The 19,809-nt window shown below is 32.2% G+C and overlaps 1 protein-coding gene across 3 annotated transcripts in view; it reads right to left on the bottom strand.

Moving 5' to 3' along the window:
- The window catches only part of LOC126776810 (transcription factor Sox-6), a 488,433-nt gene that overhangs the window by 256,967 nt on the left and 211,657 nt on the right, over positions 1-19,809 (bottom strand). For all 3 annotated transcript variants that reach the window (XR_007669982.1, XM_050499607.1, XM_050499606.1), the window contains one exon: positions 9,121-9,265. Coding sequence is in view for 2 of the 3 variants with exons in the window: in XM_050499607.1 (XP_050355564.1) it covers positions 9,121-9,265 (145 nt within the window). In the remaining variant the exon portion in view is untranslated. The remainder of the gene's footprint in view (positions 1-9,120; positions 9,266-19,809) is intronic.

The following is a 19,809-nucleotide window of genomic DNA, read 5'->3' as shown; positions in this document are numbered from 1 at the left end:
CAAGTTGTTAGAAAAGGAAAAACTAAGCGGTCTTCTCATTTACTCTTGGACAAAGCACGTAATTCCTTAAAACCCAGCGCTATTCTATTTCGCATTCAACGCGGACTGTAGCGAAGAAAGCCCGCAAAAATAATTGGAAAGTGACGGTAACGCGGCGTTTAGTGATGTGCTTTCGGACATCGATGATTTTATAACCTTGGAATCGATGACTTGTAATAAATGAGTTTACGCTTTTGATTAATTAAGAAAAATTAAGATTTCAAGTAGATGTTTATCGATCTAATATACAATACAATCAACCAATAAATAATTTATACAACAAAATCAATTCGGTGTATCAATACTATTGCTTGTTTAGGGAATTGTTATATTATATTATTTTCATTAAAACAAATTACTTTACTAAATACAAAATGAAAGCGTAAAAGATTAATGTCATGGAAAAAAAAGTCACATTCTTCAAAATGAATATTTAAAAATCGAACATCGACAAAAGAAAATTCCGAATCATCCCTACTAGCCTCGGGAGTGCCCACGTTCCCAACTTTCCACCGCTCCCGCCTTCCCAGCTCATTGTGTCCGTGGGAACATTTATTGCCCCCATAGAAAACCGTGAAAGCCGTCCAAGAAAAGCATTTGTGCGCTCTCTGAATAGTGACAAAGAAACGGGTTTCAGTGTTGATTTGGTACCGGTTTCAGAATTTCTTTTCATCCGCTACCTATTTTCCGATTCAGCCAACTCTATTGGTTCGGCTTGTTTTGTATCGGTAAATGAGTTTCGTTCTGTGGAAAGGTTAATTTGCTTTCGAACTTCGGTTTTTGTTGCGCCCCCTCGACGTGAAAGGATTTTTCGGATACCTCATTAATATTGTATACTGATGTTTATTATATTACTCTTGTTTTAAAATATATATATTGTGTAAAATAATATTACAATTTATATAAAAATAACGTCATGATATATAATATAATCTGCGTTGAATTAAATAGGGCTGTCGTTGTGAACTAAAGCATTTGCTTAATTGCTTAGTTAATCAATTTCCAATTTAAATATTATTCGAGTAATGCTTTGAGACGCTTTTAATTAACGCTAAAATAAGAATAAAACAAACTGTTAAATTAGTAATAGCCTTCATAATGTTTCACTCAACACAGCGCAATTCGAATTTTCCTTACAGAAGTTTTCACGACTTGTTCGCGTAACTAAGCGTACACTATTTAATTATGAAACACCCCGCCCTCCCACTACCTCCCCTTACAAAGGGGCAGAAAATATGATTTTCTCAAAAGGTTTCCTTCAGCTACCTGTAGTAAGAATTACATTTTCTAAGAACGCGGCCACTGAATGTAAGCACTGTCCTGATTATTAATAAGCCCTAAGAATGCTATCCTTTATCCGAGTATAAATAGTTGTACAAATTCAATGGTTATAAGTATAAATTATTTTATGAAATGATAATATCCTCTTGACCGTTAAGGTCGCGGCATACAAAATATTTTGAAGAACTCCAAATCGATTCACATTAGCTACGTGTTAAAACATTACTATAATCATATATATCAAAATATATAAACGATTTTAAAAAGTTAACTTAAATTAACCATTTGACCTCTTTTTCAATTTAATGAGAGAGGGAAGTGAGTCAATTCTATAAAAAAAAACGCCCAATAATAGCACAGCAAAGAACTTAATGTATTGTAATTTGTAAAAGGTAATAAAAATGCATTAATAATTTAAAAGGTCTATGAAATTTAATCATAATGCATACCTCATATAGATTAGCACCCATTAACTTCTAACAGCGACAAAGGTGAAGAAAGGAAGTAGGTAAGTACAAGATTTCGCTTCGTAACTGAAGCTATTATAAAATGCTATCTGCTCGTATTTATAGACGAACCCACGTCGATGTTTCAATGAAACAGAACATTTATAAATAGTAACACTATACTTAGAATGTTTTCTAATAGATTTAATATGTAAATTATCAATCCTAAGATTCGATTTGAATCGACACATACAATAATAACTTGACCAATTTAAACAGTTAATATAAATAATTAACAAAATAATACGGCCTTGTGTTATATAAATAATTTTTCTCATTTAATTGTAGTTTTTATATCAATGACTTCAATATTAGTATTAAAACAAAAAATAAAATGTTTATATATATAACAGTCCGTATAAATGATTAAAACAAAACGGCCTGTATAATATCAATTTCCGTTTTCATTTAGTAGGTATACGTGCGAAGTCACTAGTTTCATACAATAATTAATCTCGAACTCCACACGCATGAATGGTATAGCGACAAGTTGTTTGACAGCACTATTAGGCTCGTTCCCATTCGATGGAGTTCACTTTGATTGACCATACATCATTTAATATTTACGTATTTAAAATAACCACTTACAAGCTCTGCACAAATTAAAAGCACGACCCAATGATTAATCTTAACTAGAATTTAAAACGCAGACGAGTTGCTAAATATATTCGCATTAGTGATGTTTACTGTTCTACTATCTCTTTTAGTTTTATCGATAATATTTAATTAAAAATATATTTTTGTTTTGTTATATTAAGTCCGTAATTAATTAAATTTTTTAATTTTTTAATGTTTATCTAACCTATATCTAAGTAGATATAATTAGGTGTTAATCATTAAAGTAAGAGTACATGTTTTATCTATGTGTAGCTGTACACACACATTAACACACATTTATTTATTTGGGTTCATTAAACCGAAGCGGTAATTGGAATAAAATAATGTCTTACCGCTGAGGTAACTGGTAAATTTATAATGAAGAATGCAGACGAATATTGCGAAATTTAACGCAACTTAAGTTCATCGAGAAACCAGTTAGAGAAAAACCTAGAAACGATATGAAAATCAAACAAGTTACGGTAATAACGTTGATAAACACTCTTAAAACCCACTTTTTACCCATTAAAAACCCTCTTAACATGACCATTAAACATTCCAAATAATTTAATGGACATGCGCGATATTCTCGACGAATAGAAGAAAACTCGACAACAAAGGCGCGCCCATTTCCACCGATCATTGTGCGAGAACGGAACAGATACTTCATGCGTCTCTGTCAAACAAAGTCGCTCGCTAACGATGCGCAAAAGAGATAGGCATCGACAATAGACAATTGTTATCCCCACCACGATAAACTGAACTGCCCTAGTGAAAGTAGCTCGTGCGATTTTCACTGTGAACGCATAATCATATTATGCCATACAGTCGATATTTCCGTGAACATTGAACTAGTACAATGCAGCCAATAATTTGATTCGGTTGTTATCATTGGGAAAACAATGGGTTAGTAATGTAGGTATAAATAGAATTATGATCGGGATAGGAAGTGGATTGGTGACGTATAGCGTAGGCGTTATTTTACAAGCGGAGCGACTATGAGATCACGTCTAGATTGAAATAGGTCATTAAACGTTCGATTTATAATTAGGGAACGTAATTGTAGTAGCGTGAGTGATCGGCATTCTTAAACTTACCATTTCTAAATAATTATAAAAGGTACTCACAAAAGTTATTTCGTAGTTTCTTTATTTTTTATTTTGACTATCATAAAGTTAGTATAATGCTTCTATATTGAATAAAGAAATATGATTTTGAAAAACAAATATAACTGGATCGGTTTTTGTTTTCGGATATATTTTATTTAAGTTAATTAGTATGTGCTTTATATTATTTATATATTACTTGCACTTTAATAGATACCCTTGCTCCCTTAAATTAAATCTAATTTTTAATACAGATAAGTATTTTTGTTTAGATTTTAAACGTGTTAGACATAAAGCGAACTCTTTTTCATTCACATTCAATATGCAACGCGAGCGAAACATTTTTTTTTTTGCAAATATTTAAACTTTTTTTAATCAAAACGTCATCACGTGACCGTCGGTTTCTTTCACAAACTAATTGGTCTGACGGTTACCCCTGGATTTTTTACGTTTCAGAGGAATATTTAAATGAATCTTGTTGACACCGTATGATTTTAGCGGACCTTTTAATGTAAGTGTCAAGTTGGTTAAGTGTAGTGTGCTTGTGTTTGAAACACGGCGATGCAAAGTATGGATGCGTTGCGACATTAATTTTTGTCAATCATGTACGTAAATGGCGCTCATGAGTGCTCAGAGTTAAAACGATTTTTACAACATTTTTTTTAAACACTAACATACTCTGCGAGATGTAGTCCTGAGTGTTGGAATATTTAATTTAATCTGTAAATGTTACGCTTTTTTGTTTTAATATTAAAAAGGCTTACTTGCAACGTATTTGGACTAATTTGTCGACGTTTGAGTCGCTTTTAAGGTGAACATGATAAAAACTCACGATAATACCTTCGAAGATATAATTCCTGAGCTGATCAAGTTTTTAACATCTTCCATAATAGAAACAGAGACATATTAAACGAAGGTTTTTTGTGGTTTTTTCCAACAGCTTAGATACGATTTCGTTTAACGGAGACTTGTTTTAAACAAACTTAGAATCATGCAAAGATCATACTTAGGTAAATATAATATTTTAGGATTAATTATAAATAGAGAATTGAAATTATTTATAGTTAAATAATATATTGAAGTATGTAACAACGTTGAATAATCTTTCTTTCGAAAAATCAACAAATATTTACTAATTAGTTAATAATTTATCATTTTATATATGACCTAAAAAAATCGCAACGAATTCTCATTATAAAAATATTATGAAAATCAACTCAACATATATTTAGTCAATTTGGCTATTTAAAAACTTTTACTTGGAAGTCAATGCACTATACGAATAACTACACTTTCAAATATTAATATATTTTTTGGGCATGACCAGTTATAAGCCAGCTTGTGTTTGAAGAGGATTAAATCAGATTAAAATTGTTGTACATATACCAGCTCCGTTTGGTATATAATAGGTAGGTATTCCACAATACGCAAACTTTATCACAGCTATATGAAAATGACAACATGAAAGCCATCTAGTCAGCTCAAACAACTAAAAGCCAAACGATACGTCCGTATCATGAAAAAAAAACAAAGAATAAAAATAGCCTCCCTGTTAATTTATTTTGTCTTTAATTTTTAAAAACGGAACGAGGAAGCGGACCAATGAGACGCATCCCTCGACTGATTGTCAATTAGCGACATCAAACGGGCTTTTTGCGAATTAAGCGCGTGTTTCTGTTCACTTTTTGTCCAGTTGTCGAGCGTTGCGGGTGTCTGATGCGTTTTTCCGTTTCAACGTTTCATTTTCATATTTCCGTTTGTCTGGCCGTCTGTAGGGAGGCACAATGTAGGGTGTTTTATGTTATCAACGCACTCTATTTATGTACGGATATTTAATTCGAATGAGTGCCTTTGCAGACGGATAAAAATAAATCGTTACTTCTGTTTTGGTATTGCCCTTATTTGGGTACATTGACTTGAATGGATGAAGTGTTGTAAGATTTCGAAAGAATACCTTTGCGGGTTGCCCGTTTAACGAACCAAGGATTTATAAAACGCGGTGTTCGAAACTTTGTTGTAAATTATTATCATTTGCTTAAGTACATAATTAAATGCTTTTAATTTGATTGTATTTTTTATTGATACAGTTTTTATTGGATAAATCTAATAAAATGTATTCAAATATTCTACATTATATTTATTTTTATGTGTTTTATCTTGAAGTTGGAGATGAGGTTATATTGAATCTAAGCTTTTAACATCGTATATCGTGTAGACGCGTCATTCGCAAACCAATCGAGCCCAATCGAATGCTCCTAAACAAACCTGTCTGGCTGAAAGACAGAAAACAACAAACGTCGATGAAAAAAAAACAGCCAGTATCGAACGAGCCTATTCGGAATGGATCCGGAACGGAGTCAACAAAGGGACGTTCTGTATTTGAAAAAAGCGCGAATACGAACGCGAGGCAGCCATTACCCGCACCCATTTGCGCATCTATGGCGGGCCTCTTCAATCTGTACAGTCAACAATTGCAGGGTTGAGTCATTGACTAATCTCCATCGAACAATTTCAAATGCATCTTTTTGTTTAGATTCCTATTCATTGTTATATTTTTTGTATCAACCAACAATGATATATGTTTTCCTTGATCTAAAATATTATTTCACCAAATTTTCTCTAAGATTCTACTACATTATTCCAAAAAGTTTGCATGTTCAACTAAATTATATGTAGTTATATTTAAATATACAATTCGTCTTTATATTATCAATAGAACGTGCCGACCATTTAGAAGCAACGAAATAACCCGTGAGTATTAAAATATCTAATCTACGACGTAATACAAAAACTACTTCACTTATCGCCAGCCCTATAATAGAGCGCATGTGATCGAGAGTTGTTCGAGTTTTTATCGCTGATTCATTAGTATGAGAGTGTCTTTGTTGCAGTCGACTGGCGCCCTAACACAACCGTTCCATACTACATATATACACGTATTCATGAAATTGATTTGAGATGAAAGGATTTTCATTACCATTGTATCTGAATCCGAATTAAAGACAAATTGCATGTTCAATACGCTCAAAATCAATAGCTACTATTTGCAATCAGATATTTTTGTATGAGCCTTTTTTACTCGGCTTTTATGCTTCATGAGTAGCGTTTAAATTGATGAACCTATGATACACGTTATTTAGACATTTTTTTGTAATGATGTGGATTGTGTGGGTTTGTGTTCAAAGAGTTAATGTTGATGATTAAAAAAGTTCTTTAGCTAAGTGTTCTGTTAAAATTGAAGTTATTTTGTGCTTATGTAAAAAAATACTTTGAACTTATCGTATTATGTACGTTTCAATGAAAGTACTTTGACTACCGGAAGAATAATTTAGTTTCTGATCAGATATAATTATTACCAAATTAGCTATTTACAGAAGAAACCAAAGATATTCAGAAAATTTCAATCAACCCAATAAACCTGAGGCTGTAAAGAGATTAGATGACCCAGTTGCTACAGCTCGTGATTCTCGAAGATTGTGAATTATTCATTTGTTTTTAAACACACACAATAATATCTGCCACATGTGCAGTGACGTAGCTAGGTGGACAAGGGCCCCGGTGCATAAGGAAAGAATCGAGCCCTCATCTCCTCTTTCCGCGTAGCTTGAACTTATATTACATTTACAGTAATAAGTACAATTGTATAACTAAAAAGTTGATAGGTGGAATTGTCGAATTGATCTCACGACCGTCAAGCACGTGAGCTTATCGCTGATCCAATGTGCTACGGGCGTACTCATCAAAACTACCAAATAATTGAAATAACGATAACAAAAATGCTAATCGAGGACGCTTGGCGCTTGTGCTAAAAATCTTAAATCAGGAGTTCTGTACTTGGTGATTTTCAATTTAAAAAAAAAAAACGCTTTTTTATTTTATGCTCCCCTCTTTTCAAAGCTGAGGTTAGAGGGCCCCCTGAGCTCCGGGGCCCTGGTGCACTGCACCACCTGGCCCTACGATAGCTACGCCACTGCACATGTGTATCCAAACCCTTATTGGAGATTTTAGTCCGGCAGTGGGACATCTATAAATGTTATAAAAGATAAGATTGAAATTTTATTTTCTCATATATTAAATGTTGCAATACTAAGTGGCAGGTGATGAAAAGCAAGCCGTATCAAATCTGATCTTGTTGTTCCGTGTCCAGATTAACTCCCCTCGATGTCCAGACGGATGTTTAAGATGCAAGGTCATGGATAGATTTGAATACAACCCTCTTCGAAGCGTCCGACTTTTGTTCGCTTTTGTATAGAAATAGTTTACTTTTCTGAAGGTCAAAACAAACGTTTCACAAAGCAATTCGGTCGTTTTATTTTATATATGTTTGAGATTAAAAGACTGACACCGAAAAGATTCTTATGCTAATCACTTTGTTTTAACTTGCCGCTAGATGGCGCTGTAGTAGTACATGTATATATACTTCAACCGATCGTCATGTTAATTGTACATTTACTATATTTACTTTCAAATTATATAATGAAATTTCAATCAATCATTTAACCATCGTTCAAAAAAAAGTTTCCATTATTCTCGTAGTTTTAATCAGTTATATCTTTCATTCAATCATTTCGTTAATGTTTTTATTCCTATAAGAATAATTGTCATACGTTATGATCCCTGAACATTTTATATTAGTTATTTAAACAAGTACATATATTTTTTTATTATGTTAAATAAACTTATTACAAATTTACTTAATATATTAAAAGATTATATAAGAAATAAAAGTACTTTATTAAAATAACCATTTATAAATCTTCATTATTATTTACAATGCTTTGTCTGCTTTCGAATCGAATCAACGATAACAGATATCCGTGTTTAATTAACTAAATAATGTTTATAAGTATGTATGTAATACGTTGTATGTTCCAAAACGTACTTATCGTCCCGCTTATCAATTTAAATATCGAGTGCAACAAACGAGTGCGAGTGTAACAAATGCAAAGTGACTAAGAAAAACAGCGAGTAAGTTTCTTTTGAAATTCTAATTCACGGACCAACTGGTTTTGTTTATCCTTCCTCCAAATTAAGTTCGTTTCTTGTGCCTCGATTTCGTTCCGAAGACTTTGTTGTTTAACTTTAAATAAGGTCCCTTGTGCTGTTTCTAAATTTAATTTAAATGTTTTCTCTTGCAGTTTTATTACAGAAATGGAATTGTGAATTGTTACGCTCAGTTTTAAAACGTCATACGTATTTAGATATACGTTATAATTTATACTATGTATATAGTGTCCTATTTCGGGTTTTTATAGTTATTGTTTATTGGGCAAGGTCCGATTTTATAATAAATTCTCCAATATTATTAGCTTTACTAATTAAAAAAATTACATCATTTTTGATAAGACGTATTACTCAATAAAGGATTATAACATAGACGATAAAATGTGGATTTAGTATTCATTGCTATCGATAAATAATGTTTGAATTATATTTTATTATCTGTGTAACATGTTTGTCGATAAATAAAATTATTGATTTTCTCGCCGTTTCTTCTCGGTTTCGGCACACAAATTAATCTTGTAAAATAACAAGCCAGAAGTGCTCGCAAGAGGTTTAAATGGATTTTGATCGATTTGGTAGGTACATACCTTAGTGTGTTCTTGTTGAGCCAGTAGCTGTTCTCTCACCATCTGGAGCTGCAAGATCATCTCCGACAACTGTCGTTCTTTTTCCAAAACGCTTTCTCCAGCGAATGCCTGTAGCGCCGCCGCGTCTAGCACGCCTCGTCGATCACTATAAGAAAAAAAAATTATACTAATATTATAAAAACAAAAGTGACTCTCTTTGTCTATTGATTAGAGAAACACAACTAAGTACGTTTTTTTTTCAAATATTATAATTTTACTTTATTATCAAAAATGACTAAAAATTTTATATAAGAAAAGAAATAAAATTCAAACAGGCGTCTGTTCGAATCCACATTATATCAATCAAATATATGTATGTATGTCGGTTAATACAACGCATTCTTGATTTCAGTCCGCGATATGTAAGACACATCAGAAACAATTAATATTGCGATTCGTTCCTTTCACATTGACGGTTTCATTGTGAGACGGCATAATAATTGATGCGAAAAACATCATATTCATTAAAGGTAAGTTCTACGCTTTGAGTTTTTTATTAAAAAAATTTATTACACTCATAATTAAAATATTTTTTTTAATACAATATTAGACTTACTTAATGCTTAAGAATGATAAAATATCGATTTTCAACATTTTTATCGGACTAAAATTGATAACGTTATAAAATTCAGATTCTGTTAAGATTCTAAAGTAACTTATACAGAGGAGACAACTTGAATCTATTAATTATTACTCATTTATTAAATAGGAACCGATTAATTAGGATATCATTTACGGCCTTACGTATAACAAGACATTGATAAAAGACTGATTAGTTAAAAACTCATTCTGCTCTTTCTGGCATTGTTGATTTGTCATACGAAAGAAGAAGACAGCATTATAAGTGAATATTATATATGTTAATAAATTTGACTTATCGTTAGGAAAGATTACTGTACACACTATAATATTTGACGAACTTTGTCCCGCGGTTTTATTCGCCTTAAGTTCCGTAAGCCAGTTTCATTATGACATACAGCCTAAATTAAATAATCATAATTAAACATGTTATATTTTATCTCACTATTGAAGTTTTTAATACGCGAATTGAATATTTTTTTTGCGTAATTTGAATATAAAAATTAAAAAAGGCCCAAGGACAATATTAGGCGTGTTCTTTATCTTTTGTTAAACATGCAAGTCTAAGTATTGAAAGCTAATTAAGAATTCTAGATTATGATTTAATTGAATATATGTTTATATTAATAAATATATAATATATAAATTTCAAAGTTTATACTTTGATCTACACGGAAACATTTCGAAATTACAGCATACAGTTACCAAGCCGTGAATAATTCATCAGAAACCACTGACTTTAGAATGTTGTCAACCAACAAAGGTTGTTATTACAGAACTTTAAAGTGAACCCCAACCCTTATAATGACAACACGAACCAGTTTTAATTCATATTTAATAATGTAGACATTAAAATAATCTTCGTATGTGTGTTTTGCTTTTTTTTTAAATTTGGAATGCATTCGATTTTTCTTTATATTAATAAGATATATTTATGAAAAATCCAGGCAAAGAGAAGCTATAATATAGTTATTATAGAACTTTAAAGTGAACCCCAACCCTTACGATGACAACACGAACCAGTTTTAATTCATATTTAATAATTTAGACATTAAAATAATCTTCGTATTTCTGTTTCGTTTTTTAAATTTGGAATAAACAAAATATTTAGATAAAATGATATGACGGAATATAAATTAATTAATAATGCATTGCATTTTGACTAAAATATACATATGAAATACATTAATTCAATCATTTTAAGTCATAAGCATAACAATACAGTGACAGCCTGTTAATGTCCCAAAGCTCGGCTAAGGCCTCCTCTCCCTTTTGAGGAGAAGCCGAGATGGCCTAATGGTTAGAACGAGTGAATCTTAACCGTTGGTCGTGGGGTCGAACCCGGGCAAGCACCGCTGAATTTTCATGTGCTTAATTTGTGTTTATAATTCATCTCGTGCTTAACGGTGAAGGAAAACATCGAGAAGAAACCTGCATGTGTCTAATTTCATTGAAATTCTGCCAACCGGCATTGGAGCAGCGTGGTGGAATAAGCTCCAAACCTTATCCTCAAAAGGAAGAGGAGGCCTTAGCCCAGCAGTGGGACATTAACAGGCTGTTACTGTTACTGTACATATGAACTCAGAGTGTGCAAATTTAAAAGCTTGTTACTACATTAACGAAGTATTTAACGTTCAATGTAAAAGTATATAACTAATAAAAATATATAAACAAGTGGAAATATTTAACGAACGCTTCTAATGTTTCTAATTACTGTATTCAATATTCCAGGATTATTATCAATTTTATTACTGAACTGGATCAGAAAACTTTCAATCCCCACCCACGCACGGCAAGAAATTATAATTATAATGATTTATTCTTGTTATTTTAGGTCAGAGCTACAATGGGTCCACTTTCGCTGGACCAGTAACCGGTGGCAGGTCCGTCAATCATTTCCATTATCGTAACGAGCGCTAATTAAGAAACTTATTTTTTGTCACAAAATATTAAAGGCCTACCCATCAAAATATCGTTCACGTTGTTATCCGTATGAATGATTGAAGTGCGTTATTTTATCTTAATTCTTAGTTAATATTTTAAATTTAAAGTGTTTGTTACTCAATTATATTTAAACTGTGTAGAAAATTTGCATATAAAACGATTACGTTGTAAATATACGTTATTATTTAATAAATTAATTATTTTAAAAATGTATAACTATAATAAAGCTAACGACCGAAGCGGGCGCGTATCAACAAATAACGTTAATTATTTTTATTTACTTACAATCAAATTCCAAATTTAAAAATTATAACACCATAAACGATTCCACTAATTTTAATGTTACCAGTTGTTAGAGACTTCAGGTTCGATTTCTCTCTACATTTTGCAATCTTAGTATGTCATATATGTTGTGTGGGCGTGTGTAGATTTACAAGCATTCTTATTACGAACAAAAGTGTTCTACACCTGCCATTGTGACATTAAAGTTTATCTCGTTCAAAACATAATACTTATATTTATATGTACGCCTTCGTCTGTGTTAAATAAAAACTATAGTTTCCAATAAGTAATTATATTACTGGTTTCATTCTGATTAGTATTTATTAAATCAAACATGACCAAGCACTACTGACATTTCATGTGATTGTTTTTTGTTTATGATTCATCTCGTGTTTGGTAGTAATGGATAACATTATGAGGATAATATCTCGGATAAAATTCCTGTTTATATATACCGATCCGCAATGAAGTGCGTTATGTAATAAGCTCTAAGCCTTCTTATGAAGGGGTCTAAAAGTGCCTTTGCTAAGTTTGTTTTTTTTTAAATAGGCGGACGTGCAAATAGTCCACCTGATCGTAGGTTACCACCGCCCATAGACATTGGCAGTATATATTAACCATCCCTCACATCAATGTTTCGCCAACCTGGAAAAGTGTCCCAATTGATACTGTTCATTGATGAAAAAAAAAACTTACGTTATTAACCAAAAAAATAAACAACATTAAAAGGAAAACATAGCACCCTAAATGAACGAATGTTTAATCTCAAGTACGTCAGTCGCTACAAACGCCTCGCCGATACAACCTGATCAAAAGCAATGTTTTATTTTCCTGTTCACTGGAACGCCACTTGTAATTTATTGTCTGCCGAATAAAATGCCTTGTTTTTGTATTGATTCGATTCAATACGGCAGTTTTGTGTTAAATTATATGCATTTTATATCTTCATTTGTATGTAGACTTTGCAAGTTAACCGTGGTGATTACTTTATCATTATTTGTAAAGAAATCGAACAACTGATGTTCTTACTAACTGGTAACTTTAAATTCACAATACTTACAACAACTCAGTTACCTAAGTGTAAGTGATAAAAATCATTCGACAAAAGACGAAATTAGACTTTTACTAAAGACACTTAATACGGTTCAAATCGCTTTCGATTCGACCGACAAAAACAAATTTTAAACGCAATTTCAGACATCGATTCGATTCAATCAATTTTCCACTAAAAACATAAGCTATATAATGTCTATAGTCCACCCTAACGAAACGGTATATTAGTCTAGGGTGACTAATATATCCAATTCACTCAACAAAATATAATTTAGTTTGTAATTTTTCTCTACTTTTAAAACGATATAAGTAATCCTATAATGTACTCAGAATTCAATCGATTTACAGTTAAATATTAGACTTTAAGATCTCTTGTCTTATAAACAGGCAATTCAGGCCGTTTGAGATGTGTAACCTACATACTTTCATCTTATTCATGTATCTTTCATATTCTTAAACATTTAAATCTAAACATTTTCTTATTCCGGTCTCTTTGTGAATATTTATTATATTTATATTGCAAGACGAAGCTTTATATTTGATTAAATAAATATATATAATGTAATGAACAAAAAATATATATACTTTATTCAAACACACTGTTACAATCATTTTTGAATCGTAATTTAAGATGGTTAAATTATATTTATTATTCAGCTAAATTTTTGTACAAATTTATTGAGCCTAATATATTACAGCTTTTGATATAAGCATTGAAAAAAAAAACAAATTGACAACTATATATATAAATGTATATATATAAATATATATATAAATAATATGTATGTATATATATAAATGTAGCGAATAACAAAAGCACGTATTCTACAAGGAAATCTCTTAAGGGTTAGCGGGGTGATGTCATTAAAATGCATGCTAGGGGCCGACGAGATGAATTTTGACGTAGTACATCGTGTTCTAGAAATTTTAAGTGTTAGCGATAATAACATCGCACACTGAATTTGATACTTGTATTGGATATGAAATTTAAAATGTATAATTGATATACAAAGTCGATAAAAAATTTTTGATTATTTAAATCAATAATTATTGTTTTTAAGGCTCAATTAAAAATATTTGAGATAATATAACGATATATAGTGTCTGAACATTTGTTAATGTTTTAAGCATTTTATATGTGTATGTACTGTAAAATAAATGATGTTATTTTTGGTACTGTTTTTTATTAAATTAAATTTATCGTAGAAAGTTTGTCCTTGTAATAAAACTATACAAAATAAAATGAACTACATTAAATTATTTTTATTTATTATAAAGATAATATATTCTTAGATTATATTCAAGTTGATTCATAATCGATATTTCATAAATAAATATAAGGAAATTCTCTTTGGTATACAGAAATAATATCTTATTACGATCAGCCTGTGCAAACTTTACCTTTTTAAATAACTTCGAGTCACCCAATATCACCCGTCACGCCCATCTGACGGTGTCATAATTGTGAAAAAAAAACATGTCTTCATTCTCTTTTTAAAAGTTTCCTTTGATATTATTTCTCGATCGAAATTATATTTCTTTGATGGTACTCTAAGAAGCAAATGAGAAAATGCCCTATTATTTCCCGATACGGTTTCCCCGTAACATTTTGAACGATTGGACGCAATTAATTATGTTAATTAAAGATTATATCTTTAGGATCTTTTGTGTATTTTTAATTATTCAAATATACTGTTCGTTGATATTTTTGAGACTTGATTTGGTAAAAAATACTCTTTTTATTTTGGATCGTCGATTTCGTACGAATAAATTAAAACCGTGATTTTTATTTTGACGTGAAGGTAAGGACTTTGCACAAGTATCAAGAGGTCAAATTCTACTAATGGGGTGTCACTTTATCGCAATTGAATCGGAACGTAATCGTTGCCGTTTATCCGTTTTTCTATTATTTAATTTTATTTACTAATCGTATAAATATATATATATATATATATAGCCGAGATGGCCCAGTGGTAAGAACGCGTGAATCTTAACCGATGATCGTGGGTTCAAACCCGGGCAAGCATCACTGAATTTTCATTTGCTTAATTTGTAATTATAATTCATCTGGTGCTTTACGATGAAGGAAAACATCGTGAGGAAACCTGCATGTGTCTAATTTCACTGAAATTCTGCCACTTGTGTATTCCACCAACCCGCTTTAGAGCAGCGTGGTCGAATAAGCTCTCATCTCCTCAAAAAAAGTTGGATTGGAATTGAATCGGGAACGTATCGTATCCGTTATAAAAAAGTCTACAGTACTATATATATGAATTCGGTGCGTTGTATTTTATAAAACTGCAAGGAAATGCCTATTGGAAGATTGCGCTTGATGTGACAAAACCTTCATAGAAATATCCTCGAAGGTTTCTGTCATCATATGTTCACGAAGACCTAAAAGCTTTTGGTCTTGATACGCTTAAATCTAAATTCCATGTGAAACCTACAGGTTGAATTGGTGGAGCTTTTACTCCGCGAGAACCGGTTTGTGTCGTTTTTGGGTAAGTACCTATATTATAGTTGTCTTCAAATAATTTATTAAAAATGTTTGATGTAACTTTTACTTTCGTATTATTGGATTATTTAATAATAAAATATATGCTAAAATGGTTGCTATATATGGAATAGTTTCATCTGATATATTTTACTGAGAAACCCAGGTTTTTTGCATAATATGTATTGAACCCGCGATATTCGGTTGCGCTTCACGTGTTCTCTTCAATTGGTCATCTCGGCTTAATAATTTTGTATCTTATAATTTTTTTGTTAAAACATAAATATTTGAATAAGGAATATCATTCAAATTTCTTTCGACGGCCACAAGTACACGTATCACATTGATCGTAAATACAAGTGAGGGCATAAAGTATGCACCGCTAGGGTTGGCACGCCGACACAATTTGCGGGCAACAATAAAAAAAATCCCTTAACGCCAGACAACGGTAAGTCGCTACGCCATCCATCTTCTTCACCCCTCGTCACAAATGATAGCATTGTATAGATATTCCTATTACTTTTAAAATTTAAATAGTTCTTTCTTTGTTTGCATACACATGAAGGCTTTATTTAAAAACATATGTATATTCGTTCGTGCTCAAACCAGTAACTCGTATTTAAAATAAACTGCACACGGCTTGTAATAAAATTTACTAATGGCAATATCTAGAAGTAAGCACTAACAGTAAAAGTTGCAAGACGTTATGACAACTACTTACACGTGGAATGAATAAATTGGTTCATTGAATAGCAATTGATTTTATGACCAGAAACCTATCCAAGATTAATATATAAAGCTTGAGATTTTTTTTTATAAATCCGCATTGAAATTAATTAAAAAATCCATACCATTCTTTCGCTGACAATGCACTCATTATTATTTTAAAAGCTAGTCCACGGTATCGTTTGTCACTCGCTGTTTTTATAGGCCTCGCTACTGTTTGCGGTGGTTAAATGCATTTTAAATAAGGTTAAGGTCAAATTTGTTTTATGTCGGCTGCACACACTCGCTATGCCTCGTTGAGGTCCGAGACATATCGAGTATTCAAACAAACGAACATGCGTTCTGTGATGAGAGACCGATGATCAGCTTAAATATAAAAATGCTAATGTATTAACTACACTGATTCAGCGTTTATTTTGAATGCAATCGCGATTGATCGCCAGTGTTGCCAGTAATAATTAGCTTAACTGGCATTGTTTTTTTTTTAATACCAGCTTATTATCGAGACAGATACGAGATGAAAGCAACTTAGAGTGCATAGCGGAATTAAATTCGCGTTCCATTTAAAATTATAATGTTATTTTTTTAAATGAAATACTTCTTTATTATTGAAGGACATTAGAAATGAGATGTTGATATTAAGAAACGTTAAAGGGGTGTTAAAATAAAAAATGTGGTAAAAATATATCCCATACTTTGTTATGGTAAGTTGTCACTGTACCTACCTGAAGTACTAGAAGTATTAGAAGTGCTTCTTATGTGTTATACTGGTAGGTATGCTAAATGTTTTAAAATATCATCAGGTATATTATATAGACCAGGTTTATATCCAGATCTTACGGTTATAATGCGGGTTTGATTACCCACTTTCAGCCATCGTCTGCTCCGGTCATCTAATAAAAGTCGTTTTAGTAGAATCGCCTATAAACGTACTGCATACATTGCCAATAAATAAAATGGACCGGACGATTCGATTTTGTATGTTCAATAAAAGTACATACCAAATGTAAAGGCGTGTGTTACATGAATTCTTCATTGCAAATTGTATGGCTGGCCATGTTGGTATTATCATTTTTAGTGCTCGCCACACTGGTATATTCAGATGGAATTTTTGATGCACTAGCAACACAGATCCACTGCGATTGGCTGCTCTGAATATTGTATGAGCCAATCACAGCGTTGCGCTTAACGCTGCATTCCAATTTCAAATGATGAAGGCGGCAAAACGATAAAGCTGACTTTTGCAATGTGACCGTTCCGTAATAAAATAATGTTATATAATTCACATATTTACAGGAAAAATAATATATTAAAATATCTTTAGTTGAAAGTACGAAGCCTATAAACGTAGCTTCAAATAGATTATTAAATTGCAAAGTTATAATTGAGGTTTATTACCGTTACGTGCGTTAGTTGATATTTGATGATCATAATTGTTTTTTTTTAAAGTCAAGTTATATAATAGTTACTGTAGAATATAACATTACGTTCCTATAAGGAAGTAAATCAAGCTTTAATCATAGAAGTTTAGTAATTGAACCTACATAATTTCCTTACAATGCTTTACGGTAAAATAGATTTAAAGCTAAATAATAAATATATATAGGTAATATACATTGGTGAAAAAAAATGCCGAGATGGCCCAGTGGATCGAACGCGTGAATCTTAACCGATGATCGTGGGTTCAAACCCGGGCAAGCACCACTGAATTTTCATGTGCTTAATTTGTGTTTATAATTCATCTCGTGCTTGACGGTGAAGGAAAACATCGTGAGGTAACCTGCACGTGTTTAATTTCATTGAAATCCTGCCACATGTGTATTCTACCAACCCGCATTGGAGCAGCGTGGTGGAATAAGCTCCAAACGTTCTCCTCAAAAGGGAGAGGAGGCCTTAGCCCAGCAGTGGGACATTAACAGTCTGTTACTGTTACATTGGTGAATTGACTCTTTTCACGTAAAATTTTATAACAATCGGCTCAATAATTTAACCGAAAAAGTCTACGTAACAAACGGACAAAGCGATTTCGAATGTTAAAGTATGGATAAAGAAATTAGTAATTTAAATTATTGTAATTAAATCTAAAAACCGGTCGGTTAATTCGAACTAACGACTAATTTAACGGTTCTTATACACATAAAGAATAATTAGACGTAATCGTGAAGATTACAGGAAAAAACAACAGGATAATACAACAATCCTTTGTGGACACCGCGGCATCTCATCCGACACTTCCCTACGCTATGCTAGCTTGATTAATATGAGAACGAAGTTGAGTTTTTATGAAACCACAGCGCAGCAGAAAGGGTTACGTATTTACTTTGTTTGTATGTTCTACATGTCATGTATGTAAATGTCTCGTTGGTCAAATGATTTTTTTCTAAAAGTGCAAATCCAAGGTCGGACGAAATAAAAAGTTATTGGGGTTTTTTGTCAAGAAATTGTAGTATTCCGGAGTTGTTTGGTGTTCACGCTATCAAACCTCGAAAAGCACGTTAAGTCGCTGGTTTTGCGCGTAAACTCTCCGCTCGTGGCAGATAACTGTCCTATCCGGAAAACGGATTATGAGAGACATATATTGCCACATATTATGGAAGAAAAATTTTCAATTTTACTGACAAATGAAAAACAACAAATATTTATGTGTGCGATGCGATTGTTGTATTATGTCCCATTGAATAAAATTTATTGTCTAATTAAATACAAATATTTTAGAGCCTGATCCTGTTCATTTATACTATCAACCTGTTATGCTCCCCCCCCCCGCTACCTATTACTTTAAAGATAATAGCAAACCAAAGTAAGCCTTGCTAGGATCTAAGGAATGACTTTATAAAGGTAAGCATTTTCAAAAGCAAATCTATTTCCTTCGCCATATTTAAATAAATAATATGAACAATTAAAACAATAAAACAAACCATAAGTTATTTACAATAAACATAAACGTCCGTTTGTAATAGACAATTAACTCAACAGCATTGTATTGTATTGCATGTGTGCGGCAAATCTTTGCAGAATGCCACTTTGTCAACCATGTAAAGACTTATTGTGGAACACAAAGACGCATTGTCACGAGGCCTTGTCGATTGTTTTCGTATGACATATCTCGTCTTGTCTATTAGGTATTCAATTTACAGAGCTTGACGTAAGCGGTATTAAATCTGTTGACGTATTCTGCAAGAACGAATTCCAAATGGCTTGAGTGAAATCGAAGGTAGTATATAAAAGCTTGTAAACAAACTATATTGATACTAATATTTTTTTTTTTATAGAATAGGAAGGTGGACGAGCATATGGGCCACCTGATGGTAAGTGGTCACCAACGCCCTTAGACAATGGCATTGTAAGATATGTCAACCATCGCTTACATAGCCAATGCGCCACCAACCTTGGGAACTAAGATTTTATGTCCCTTGTGCCTGTAATTACACTGGCTAATCACCCTTCAAACCGGAACACAACAATATCAAGTATTGCTGTTTTGCGGTAGAATATCTGATGAGTGGGTGGTACCTACCCAGACGAGCTTGCACAAAGCCCTACCACCAGTAAAGTATTCTTTAGTTTTGATA

Source organism: Nymphalis io, chromosome 21, assembly GCF_905147045.1.
Source record: "Nymphalis io chromosome 21, ilAglIoxx1.1, whole genome shotgun sequence".
In the NCBI taxonomy this organism is placed as follows: Eukaryota; Metazoa; Arthropoda; class Insecta; order Lepidoptera; family Nymphalidae; genus Nymphalis; species Nymphalis io.
Note: the sequence above shows the minus strand (reverse complement) of the source record. Positions and strands in the feature narration are given on the sequence as shown.